At 29.3% G+C, this 13,071-nt stretch overlaps 1 protein-coding gene across 2 annotated transcripts in view; it reads left to right on the top strand.

Moving 5' to 3' along the window:
- LOC111683114 (IQ and AAA domain-containing protein 1-like) overlaps window positions 1-9,372 on the top strand; it is a 158,513-nt gene extending 149,141 nt beyond the window's left edge. For both annotated transcript variants that reach the window (XM_046952888.1, XM_046952887.1), the window contains 3 exons: window positions 4,779-4,936; window positions 8,545-9,128; window positions 9,196-9,372. In XM_046952888.1, the coding sequence (XP_046808844.1) occupies window positions 4,779-4,936; window positions 8,545-9,128; window positions 9,196-9,288 (835 nt within the window). In that variant the 3' untranslated portion in view covers window positions 9,289-9,372. The remainder of the gene's footprint in view (window positions 1-4,778; window positions 4,937-8,544; window positions 9,129-9,195) is intronic.
- The last annotated feature ends 3,699 nt before the right edge of the window (window positions 9,373-13,071 follow it).

The following is a 13,071-nucleotide window of genomic DNA, read 5'->3' as shown; positions in this document are numbered from 1 at the left end:
TGATATAGATATTTATGTTAATATAAAACATGTTTGTGTCGAATTCCTTTGCTAGACAGATTTTTAAAGCCAGTGATGAGTGTTAAAGTATTTTTTGAAAGAAATCTAACATGGAAGGGAAGGTAGGGTCAATTATGAACCAATTTTCATAAAATTTTGCAGTGAAATTTAGGTTCCCATAAAACTTGTTTGTGTCGAATTTCATTGCCATACAGATATTTTTAAGGCAGTAATAAGTGTTAAAGTAATTATCTAAGGGGACCCTACCTATCTTATATGGTAGGTAGGTTTATGTTCCTAGAAAAATATTTTGTGACAAATTTCGATGTTTGTATTATTATTCGAGACTAGAGTCAAATATGTCCCGATGTCCGCCATACTATACCATAAAATTTATAGGTGCAAAAAACAGATTTGTGCTAAATTTCATGGGAATTGCTCATATTTCATGAGTTAAAAAATATTTTTTTGATAGATATGGGACTATATATCCCTTAAAGGAAATAGTATAAGATTTCTTCTAGAGTATTCAATTATTCGGGTTTTGGTCATATTCGTTAAATAATAAATAATATTCGACAAATAATTATTTGGGGTTTTAATTAGGCTGATTAATAATCGGATAATTCAAAATTATTCGGTTGATTATTTCTTTTCTACAATATTTTTCTATTTTAAATTCAATTCTATTGTTTTTTTCTGAAATATTAGAAATTATTTATTTTCATGTGAAATCCTCTTCTATATGAAGAAATTAAGATTATAAAATTTTTGTTTTGGAGATTTATCAACGAAGAATTCATACGTTTAATGAACTAGTGTGTAACTATGTATTGCTGAAGAATTTATTAGAAATTCTTTAGAAACACAACACTGTTTCTCAAAACTGTATGTATAAGTAATGGCGATATCATTATATTCAAGATTTCTTCTCAGAAATCTGAAAGGTAAATCAGAACAACTTATTACAATGTTTCTGAATTATTGTTATAAAAAGCATCTAATAAATAATCTTTATTATAGAAAAGTAATTAAAAATTGAATAAAGAAAAAAATTTAATATAAAAATATTGAATTTTGTTGAAGATATACAGTAATTTTATTGTTTAATAATAAGTTTTTCTTAATCAGTTATTTGATATATATTATTCGGTTTATTCGTTATTTGGTAATTTGGTAATTTTCATTTATTCCAGCGATTACTCGTCAAAAATTGATCGATTAACCGATCGACGATTAATCGTTTGAATACCCTACTTTCTTCCCAACAAAAAAGGGTGTTTAAAACAAGTATGAATGTATAGTCGGGCATAGCCGACCATACGATACCCTACACCAGACAGTATGTATGTTAAAAATGGGGATTATTTAAAAAAATAAAGCATTTGGTTGGTTTTTTTAAATTTATTTCGGAATATTTTTACTTTTTTTGGCAAAAAAGAGATTTTTTTAAGAGGGCTTAAAGGATAGTAGGGCAAAATATGGCCCTATCCTTAAAAATGTTGGGAGGGGGAGTTAAGTCTTCTTCAATATTATTTATGTAGAATTTAAAAGTGTTATTAGTGTTTGTAAGTGAATTTTGACCTTTAAGTCATTTTCTGAAGGGGAGTTTGTATGGGGGATAGGGTCAAATGAAGCCCGATCATTACAAAAATCGGTAATTTCATTTAAAGTTCTATAAAACTAAGTTTTGTCGACTTTTGTTAACATAATAGATCATTTAAATTAATTATAAGCCAAAAGGCCCTATTTGGGGGGCTTCGTCCTTGGGCCAAAAGAAGCGTGTGTGCCAAATTTCATCCAATTATCTTGAAAATTGCGACCTGTACCTTGCGCACAAGGTTTACATGGACAGCCAGCCAGCCAGACGGACGGACATAGCTTAATCGACTCAGAATGATTCTAAGCCGATTGGTATACTTTAAGGTGGGTATAGGACGAATATTTTTGTATGTTACAAACATCGGCACAAACCCAATATACCCTCCCCACTAAAGTGGTGTAGGGTATAAAAAATTAAACAATGAAGAAATAGCTCCCTGTACGATTTTTGCTAGAACCAAAATGTCAAACTTTGACATCTAAGCTCTATCTTGACCGATAGAGCTTAATTGGTTCAGCCGTTTAGCCGTATATAAACTTCAAACATACAAACAAATACACATTCATTTTGATAAACACCATCAAATTAAATGGAGAGTATATTGACAAAAAAATTAAGCATTCAATTAACGGCAATTAACATTGGTATAACCGAATATAAAACTTTTATTTGTTATTTTCACATTCCTAACAACTGAAAAATAGCGGTATCGGTATTTTGGTTTATTTCGGTAACAGTGTTTATACCCTATGCCACTTTAGTGGGGAGGGTATATTGGTTTAGTGCTGATGTTTGTAACATACGAAAATATTCGTCCTATACCAACCTTAATTAAGCTATGTAAGTCCGTCCGTTTTGCTGGCGGACGCTTTTTTTGGCCCAAGGAAGAACCCTTTTGAACGTGGATAAAATCGGTCTTTTATTTCGTCTAGCCCCAATACAACCGTACTCCCCGAATAGGGCCTTTGGGCTCATAATTTAGTTAAATGTTATTTTATGTCAACAAATGTCAGCAAAACTTACTTTTATAGAACTTTTAATGACATTACCGATTTTTGTTATGATCGGGCCACATTTATAAACACATTACCGATTACACTTTTAAATTTTATTAAATTACTTTGAGTTAGACGTGAAACATTGACATTGGATCCTGTTATCCCATTTTAACAAATAAAGTCTCCTTCGACAGAACTATTATAACCTCCATCTCCGTGAGAAGGGTATGAAGTGGAAGTGCTTTACGTGAGTACCTGGCGTACTTGAGTACTCGAGTACTTGAGCTATCTTATCTCTTACCATCGCTGCCCCGTTGCTTAACTTCCGATCTATAAAACATCACTTCCGTTTACAACCACGCAGATGGGTCTCTGTTGGTTCGGCAACAGCGCCTACCCAGCAAAATCTTTACTTACCCGATAAGTAGGCAAGTAATCATGGAGAAAAGTGTAAGTAATTACTTTTTGGGAGAATATCTACTTTTTTTTTGTTTGACGATGACCAAAAAATAACTGGCTACAAATCTCATTACCCAACTTTTCCGGCTTTAAAACTGATTTTACAGTTATCTTTCAAGTTTGTTAGTCTATTCTCTTATTAAATGTAAAAATGTTAAAAAGTCATTTTGTCATTCTATCCGGAATGGTTTCCACACAAATGTAAATATCAACATTTCTTGAAAAAAACTTTTAAAATCGACTAAGGTCAGAAACACTAACTAATTCCTTATTAGACATACGCTATAGACAATTGACTGCAAATTCTATTCAAAAAAATTAATTTATGTTATTAACTCATTACCAAGTAATGTATGAAATAATTACATTACCTAGAATACTCATTATCAAAATTTGAAAATATTTTACTGAGTAGAGACGTAACCGGTAGACCGAAGTACGAATCCATCAAATAAAACAAGACTTTGTTCTTACTCACAGTGACACACTGTGATAATACTGATATGAACTGATTTTACTCTGAACATATCTGGACAAGGAAGGAAAATTCAATGTTATCACTTGTATATGATACCTTTCATCCAAGTATCAGACAACCCAGCACACTTCTCATTTATCCGACACATTCATAAGAGAAAACAAGTATGAATGTATAGTTGGGCATAGCCGACCATATGATCATTTTTAACAGTCAGTATGTTAAAAATGAGGATTATTCAAAAAAAGCATTTGATTTGTTTTTTAACTTTATTCCGGAATAAACTGGGGTATCTGTTATTTTGGCAACAGCACCGAACTTATCTCGAAATATTCACTTTACCATACATCAGTCTTTTAACCGCAACTCACTTTTCTTGCGAATTTGGGTTTACACCACAGCCTCTACATGGATGCCAAAGGAACCCTAACCAACTGACCAGCCAGGACATAGTCCTGCGGGCAACTGGCAACACGTAGTACCAGATTATGTGGTTCTCTTTTTAATTCATGCAAGGAGACAACCTCTGAAAATTTTATCAAAACAGAAACAAAATACATCAGCATACGGTAAATTTTGTTATTGTACGCTTCTTTATAAAAACAAAGCGAGAAGGGGATTTTTTGTACTTTTTCTTGAAAAAGTACTTCTTGAACTTTCTGTAATATTGACCATAGAGGCATAAAATTATAAAACGGGATATTTTGGCACTTTTTCGTTCTTTTCAAAAGGTACTTTTTGAATTTTCTACAATATTGAAACTAGAAACATGAAATTAAGCATGTAGAGCCCGGATTAGATGAAAATCTATAAAGGGGGACTTTTCGTTCTATGAATGCTACACTCTTTAGTTTTTATGCACATACGAAACACCCAGATTGATCAAAAATCTAAAAAAAAGGGGACTTTTGATTTTTTGTAAAAATTTGTTATGCTGGTTTTACTTTTAACACTTCATGGCGTAGGGTATATAAGATTCGGCACAGCCGAATATAGAACTCTTACTTGTTTTTTATTATAAATAGACGAAATTATGGCTGAGTTTTAAAGCCAAATGTATTAAAAATCACCATAGACCATAAACTTGATGTTATACATATGATAGTAAAATTTGTGTGAAGTTATTTCTTTATTAAAAAAATTAAAATTTTATATTTTCTAGTATATTTGAGAAAAAAAAAATAAATCTTCTAGCAAATAAGCGATATGAAAATATAGTAAAGCAATTCTTTATTTGCAGTACACTGGGTCCTGCTAAGGCTGATATTAAGATGGTTATTCAAGACAACATGTTCGGAATGGGAGCATTGAATGTGGATAAATCTAAAACCTTATGTTTAATTGGCCCCGACAATAATGGAAAACAACTATTGTGTAACATAATAGCGTCTGAGTTAGGTTGGTACTAAATTGAATGTGTTTATATGCATACCTATAAATATATATCGGTCATGATAATTGATTGCCTATTAATTCTTGGATTATTCAGGTCCCACTGAAATTGATGGAACAAGGGTACTAGAAAAAACTAAATTTATCTTTCAATAAATAAAAAATTTCAAAAATTTTATGTTTTCAATGTACTTTTTAAACAAATAATTTATTTGACAATTTTTTGTATTTGGCAGGAAAAAAGTTCTGGTAAAAACCTGCAAGTTTTGGCAAAGAGAAAATATTTTTATTTGCTCAAATTTGTTCTAGCGTCTGAGTTAGGTTGGTACTAAATTAAATGTGTTTATATGCATACCTATAAATATATATCGGTCATGATAATTGATTGCCTATTAATTCTTGGATTATTCAGGTCCCACTGAAATTGATGGAACAAGGGTACTAGAAAAAACTAAATTTATCTTTCAATAAATAAAAAATTTTATGTTTTCAATGTACTTTTTAAACAAATAATTTATTTGACAATTTTTTCTATTTGGCAGGAAAAAAGTTCTGGTAAAAACCTGCAAGTTCTGGCAAAGAGAAAATATTTTTATTTGCTCAAATTTGTTCTCTTTTTCAATTTCTAGTACAAACATGCAAACTTGACAAGTAAAGGAACAAACCTTATATGTTTCATAAAATTTAATTATGTACAGTTGAGTTATAACTAAAATATCCTATCCTTAAGTGGTAGTGCTCTAAGAACGAAACCCGTTTTCTCGAGTTATTTTGATGCAAAAAAAATAATATAATCCACATTATTAACATACTGACTAGTGTTGGTTATCATATGGTCGGCCATGTCCAATTATACATTTATACTTGTTTATACTGTATTTATAATTGATCTGACCCATTTCACATTTTCAAACCTTGTATAAAAGTTATATGCAGCACTGTAATATACACAAATCAAATATGTAAACCAAACTAATGATTTCAGTCTAGAAATTTTCAGGTGGACAAAAACTAATTTTATGACGATTATTTATTGAATAAAACATTCTTTATTTATAAAGTTTCTAAGCTATTGCTTAATCATTTTAGCAAACATAACTGAAGTGAAACCCGAAATGCCCATTAGATTATTGAGAAATATATGCGTGAAAACGACAATAAATCTTCAAAAGCATTTTGATACTGCTAAGCCAAAAAAGGCTGAAAAAGTTGACTAAAACAAGTAACTGTTTTATATTCGGCCGTGCCGAATCTTTTATAGCCTTCGCCATGGTGTGTTAAATAGAATAAAAAGTACAAAAAATCAAAAATACCAGTTCTAACAGGAAAAAGTATCAGAAAGTCTCCTTTTATAGATTTGATCAATGAGGTTGTTGCATAAAAACCTAACCTCCAGATTTGTATTTAATTTATAACTACCAAAAAAGTTTCTTTATACATGTTCCCACTATAAATACTATCTTTAATATTATAGAAAATTCAAAAAGTCCCCTTTCATAGGTTCTCACCTAAACCTTAATTTCATATTTCTAGGTTCAGTGGTATATAAAATTCATACGTAATTTCAATTCGCAAAAAGCTGGACATTGGGTTTTAAAAAGCATAAAAAATACTGAGAAAATGTTAATTTTGGTTTTGTGGAAATAATTTCACAGTGATACACCAAAAATGCAGGGGTCATCACTCATCACTGCCTATATGTCTGGACTTTTTGGCTTTTACGCAAATATACTATTTGACATCCCTTAATTAAAAATTCCATAAAAAATAATTTGTTTTGACCATATCTTCGATTCCTATAGACTTATTTTACTAGTTTTAAACAGCTAAATTCTTAAAGGCATATCTAATTCAGTTATTTAAGATTTGGATTCCCGAGATTTATTGAGCCTCAAAAAACTAATTTAAAAAAAACAGACGGCAGACATTCGTTGCGTCAACTTTTATAACAACCGCGTTGTTAAAAAATAGTTTCTCACTTTTTTTTAATGATCTGTTCGATTATGCTATTCCAAGTTGCATATATGCAAGAAATGTCAATAGTTATATCCCTGATATACACAGATTTGAAGATTTCTTTCGAAATATGGGCTATTTTCGACCAATAATAATACCGTGTAGCGAATTTAAGCATAGCATTTGCAGAAGAACAGACTAAAATTTAGAATTTAACTAGATAAAATAAAACCTTGTTTTCAGCTTTATCCATAAAATCTAAATAAAGAACTAAAAGTCACGATCCCAATGACACAGTGGAAGTCAAAGTTTATGGTTATGAAATCTTAATAGTAGTTGCATTTATGAGTTTCAATCTGAAATTTAATTTTGTGGACTTAATTTACTCCCACCGAATTTCATAAAAATCGCAATAGTAAATATAGCTTACTTCGTTTTTTCGTATAAGTATATAAGTGCTTTAACTAATACTACGTTCACACCTTCGTGTTTTTTGAAATACATCATGTTTTTTCAAAAACACTTCATATTCAGCTCGCTTTCAATACATTTTGCAAGTTCAAAATCATCTCAATTCGACATGCTTAATTATAAAACACATAATGTGTTTAGAACAGGAATGATTTGAATATTAAAATTAGTGCAATTTAAATGAAAAACTTATTTTTTAAAACAAAATGTTTACGTCGGAAAAACATTTCAAAGCAAAAAATACGATATTTCAATATATGAAAACACGTTAAAAACATGGATATGTGTTCAATTTCAAGCATCAAAAATTAACTTTTTGATGCTTGAAATTGAACAAGCATCAAAAAAGTTGGACAATCCAGCCATGCTGCAACCCTATTTTCTACCCTATATAAGATATAATTTTTTTTACATATTGGGGACGCCTCGCAAATTATTGCAAGTTCACCAATTTTTCCAAACGTTAATTTATATTCTAATGTAACCTATGAAATATTTGAATAATATAATAGTTTCTAAGATATACGAAATTTTGCATTTAATTCATATTGGAGATTTTCTCTAAATGTTCACATGAATGTTCTTCATGTAAAATTTAAATTTTTTTAGTTCTAATAGTTTCTCAGATATACTAATTGTCCTATTTAATTCATATGGGGCCTCCAAGTCCCCCAGATAAAAGTCCGCCTATTTTCAACAAAATGTTCAGATGAATATTAAGGTTCTTTGCGCAAAGTTTAAAGAATCTAGTTCTATTAGATTAACGAAATTTTGTATTTAATTCATATAGGAGGTGCCAAGCCCTCCATTGAAAGTCCGCCCGTTAATTTCTGAATGTTTCTTAGATATACGAATTTTTCTGTTTAATTCATATGGGGGGTTTCAAGGCCCCCTGATGAAAGTCCAAAATTTTCAGATGTATTTAAAGTTTTTCGTGCAAAATTTGAAGATGCTAGTTCTATTAGTTTCTCAGATGAAAGATTTTTTGTACATTTTATTCGTATGGGATGTGCAAATATTTGCTTATGTGTTCTTTCCTGAATCCTTTGACTTAAATATATAAATAAATAACACCTGTCAGAAAAATAGTCACTTCTATGGTATTTTTTCTGTCGCATAGTGCAATCATACTTTAATAAACTTGTTTGTCAATTTTAGAATTAATTTTTTGTTCTTTTTTTTCATAGGTGCTATATTTATCAATTTAAGTCCCGAGAAAACTTACCAGTTTAGCGAAAATCTAAAATACTTTGTTCATGTTGTAATGAAAGTTGCAAAGGCTTTTCAACCAACAATAATTTATATAAAAGACGTTCACAGAATATTTTGGAAAAAAATTCCGAAAGATCAAATATACATGAAGCCAACTCTTTTGAAAGTTGCATTGGTTAAAGATGTATTAAAATCAATTAGAAAAGAAGATAAAATTATGGTGGTGGGAACTAGTAATTTACCCTGGAGTGCTAATGCATCATTCAAAAAGGTGTTTCAGAATATGCTACTTATTCCTGAATCTGATTATGGGACAATTTTTTTAATGTGGCTAGAACTTATTACACAAAATGTTGCCAGTGAATATTTTGAAGATTGTATGCTATCAGTTTTAGCTAAAATATTTCAGAAATACAATGCGGGTGAAATCACAGATTGTGTGGGAAATATATTAAAAATTGAAAGACGTATGCGATTACATACTGATACCCTCAATCCTAATGAGTTTTTAGAGTACCTTATTTCACGGTCGTATCCAATATTTCCCCTTGAAGAAAAGGTAAACTGATATCTAAATAATTATTTCAAATAAATGTAACATGAACTATTTTTAAAATCTCTTGCAGTTGTCTGAAAAATATAAGAACTGGTACAGTAAATCAAGTAAATTTAGGAACTTAAAATTATCGCAAGAAAATAAAAAAATAAGCAAAAAATAATAATAATTGATATTCTCCAGATCTGTAACTCAAAAATACGAAAATTTTATGTATTCAAATTGTTTTAATAATAAAATTAAAATAACTTTACCCATTTTTACTCCGATTTATAATGTTACCTAAAGATTGATAACATCAAACTGATCCATAAAAAGTTATAAAAAATCATTTGTTTCTAAACATATCCAACAAAATACATTTGAGTGCTGCAAGCTTATACACTGAAAAAAATCCATGCCTAATATATACGAAAAATGTCGTACATTGTACGCACCACGAAATTCTTTCGTAATATATACGAAATTGTACGAAATATTTTAGTATAATGCAAAATATTCTTGAAAAAATTAATTTACATAAATTGAAAAAAGGGAATTTTGAATAAATATGGAAAAATTTACGAAATATTAATTTATTCAAACATTTTTGTTCATTTTAAAATAAATTTTCTAATTTTAGTTCAAAATTATTCTCCACACGAATTTTAAATTTTTTATGAAAATAATTCGAGAATAATATTATACTTTTTCTTAAATTTTATAAAAATGTAGTAGTTTTATTTAATCATAATATAATTAATATCATTGTGTTTAATTTCGCTAAAATTAAAGAAAAAATATTAGGAAAGATTTTCGTACTTTGGTTAAAATAGAAAAGGGTTTTATTAAATAATATTTCGTATTATACACGAAATTTTTGTAAATATTACGAAAATAGAAGTTACGAATTTTTTTTTTCGTAAAGTTGAGCATGGATTATTTTCAGTGTATAAAGGAAAAATTAGTCGGGTACACGCAGAGAAAAAACAAACTAAACTATATTCACTGTAACAATATATTGTTACCAAAATCATATAATTGTCATTTCAATTCGATTTAAACAAAATTGTTGTTACTGTAATCATTTCCATCTTCATGGCAATTATAAATTTGAGTATGATTCACTAAAACATAATTATTTTTCCATAATATATTTGTCCATTTAGAGCAATTCTACATACCCTATTTTTTTAATCAGCTCTTAAATATTATTATCAATTTAAAACTGGAGAAATGTATATATTATATTATTATACTATCTGTACCCAGTGTGCTTTGCTACCCTAAAATATAAATATAAAAACACACTTACACATGGGAGATGCCATGCAAATTATTGCAAGTTCGCAAATTTTTCCGAACGCTAATAAGTATTTTAATGTAAGCTATGAAAAATGTGAATAATATTGTATTGTATTTAATACATATTAGAGGGGCTAATCCCCTTATTAAAAGTCGTAAGGGGGTTCCAAGCCACACCCCTGATGTAAGTCCGCCTTATTCCCCAAAATGTTCAGACGAATATGAATGTCCTTAGGTCAAATTTTAAGATCCAGTTCTATTAATTTCGCAGATAAAAGATTTTTTGTATTTAATTCATATAGGAGGTGCCTCTCCCCCCATTTGTGGTCCGCCAATTTATTACCCCTGTAAAAGTTCTTCGTTAACTTTTAATGTTAACACCTGGCCTCCGGTAGGTTAGTGGTTAGTGTTCTGGTAGACCGGAGGTGGTGGGTTTGATTCCCACCTAAGACACTGGTTAAGGAGCGCACAACAGACCCGATAGAGGCCTAGGTGTATTTCTTTGGATTTGATGTATATACATCCTCTTTTCAAACTAACTAACTAAATCTAATATTTTCCATTCCGCCCATTTTGTCAAAAAATATTCTTATGGATGTCAAAATTGTCCGTGCAAACTTTTAAGGACTCTAATTGCACCAGTTTCCAAGATATACGACTTTTAATAGTTATTTAGTAAGTAGGCGTAACATCCCGCCCACTTGAAATTTCAAAACCTATTTTTCCTTCCAGGAATACAGGAACGCATTGTGAAAATTTCAACAAAATCGGTTTAGCCGTTTAGGCGCCTATAGACTTGAAACAAATATATATTTATACAAACAAACACATTAATTTTTACTAGAGTACATAAAGGGAGCTCCGCCTCCCTAATCGAAATTAAATTAAAAATTATGATTATTAAAAATATATATGCATATGTATGTAAAATGAGTACAGATAAATAATTTAATATTTTTTAAGATTGTATGTGCATCACTGGATTTCTTACACTTACAAATATATTTAAAAGTTATACGATTCAAAGCAAAACACCATCAGATACACTCTCCTCTCTTTTTTCTACTTTTTGTTTTACTTTTGTTTACTTTTTGTTTTGTTTCTTGCTTTGTTTTTTAGTTCAAGCATACGTGCGTGTGACTTTAGCTTCTATGTGTTAGTAACCAGTGTTTACTTTTACTAATATATTAGTCAGCATTTGACGCAAAATACACATTTTTATCACTCGTCATATTAAAAATATTTAAACTTTTTCAATATTATTTAACATCGCTACTTAATATTGCCGTTCTGTTTTTATGTTTAACTAGAAAAATTGCGACGTTACACAGCAATCTCTAGCAGCACGAATGAACAGTATTAATCTCTTGTTGTACAAGAAGAAAATATATTTTTTTGCTATAGCAGAGCACACTCAAATTTGTTAAACTTATATGGCTAGTATTGATGATATTTTTATTTGCGCTAAGTTTTTCCTAACAGCATTTAAATTTTTGTTTTGCAACTGCTAGCTGCAAATATATTTATTGTTTTTTGAAAATATTGATGTTACAATTTAAAACTATTATGGAGTGTTTATTGTTTTGTCATAACCAGGGAAACCAAAATATGCAAATGCATGTTTTTTGTGGTGCGTCGTATGGACTCATGGATAAGATATTTACACGTTTCAGACCAATTCGAGAATTTTGGCATCGATTCGTTAGAGCATATTTTTGCATATTTTACCCATAAGAGCATAATTTTGCATGATTTGACTTTTTAGCATATTTAAGGCATATTTTCGAGTTTTTAGAGCATATTTTAATCTTTTAGTGCATATTTTGATGTTTTCGCTTTTTTTCGTTTTTAAACATTTTTAATTTTCTTTTCAAAACTTTATTTAAAAAAAATAAAATTCTATTTTTTTATTTTTTTTTTTTAATTTTTTAGCGTATTTTACAATTTTGAAAAAAAATTTCGTTATGTTATAGTTTTTTATTCAATAAAGCATTATATTTTAAATCGGACATAAAACCGATTACTTTTGATTTCATGAGACCAATCCATTTTTATAGTTTAAAAAACTAATTATTGGAATTTATGACAACACCGATTAAAATGTCAGTTTGAAAGCTATGAATACAATTGGAAGAAATGTGTCAAACTTTGTCGTTTGAAATATGTTTTTTGTGGACCAAATGGTTTCATGTTATTTATTGGTTATCTGAACGTAAAACGGAATTCTATTATACTAGTTCTTCAAACTATGAGATGAAACATTTATAAAAAATGTTGTAGGATATATAATATGACATTAAACATTTATTATTTCATTACAATTTCAGTCTTTTTGAGCTGTCAATGTTAAAAAATAATAAAAAATTTTATTTTTGGAGCATATATTTTAAATTTTAAGAGCATATTTTGAGTTTTTTACGGCATATTTAAAGCGCTTAAAACACTTTTTTTAGAGCATGTTTTCGGCTTTCCTGGTCATAACTAAACAGTATATTTCTAAGTCGAAAGGGAAAAACGCTTCAGCGAGCCGGCGATAATATTTAGAATTGCCGCCTGAATATTCGCAATATTTACATAAGCATGCTATATATTTGTGTATAGTTCTACAATTTAAAGATTATTTACATTTTAATAGTATATTTATGAAAGTTATTAAATTTTA

Source organism: Lucilia cuprina, chromosome 5 (assembly GCF_022045245.1).
Source record: "Lucilia cuprina isolate Lc7/37 chromosome 5, ASM2204524v1, whole genome shotgun sequence".
NCBI classification, from domain to species: domain Eukaryota; kingdom Metazoa; phylum Arthropoda; class Insecta; order Diptera; family Calliphoridae; genus Lucilia; species Lucilia cuprina.
This window is presented reverse-complemented; position numbering and strand designations above follow the sequence as displayed.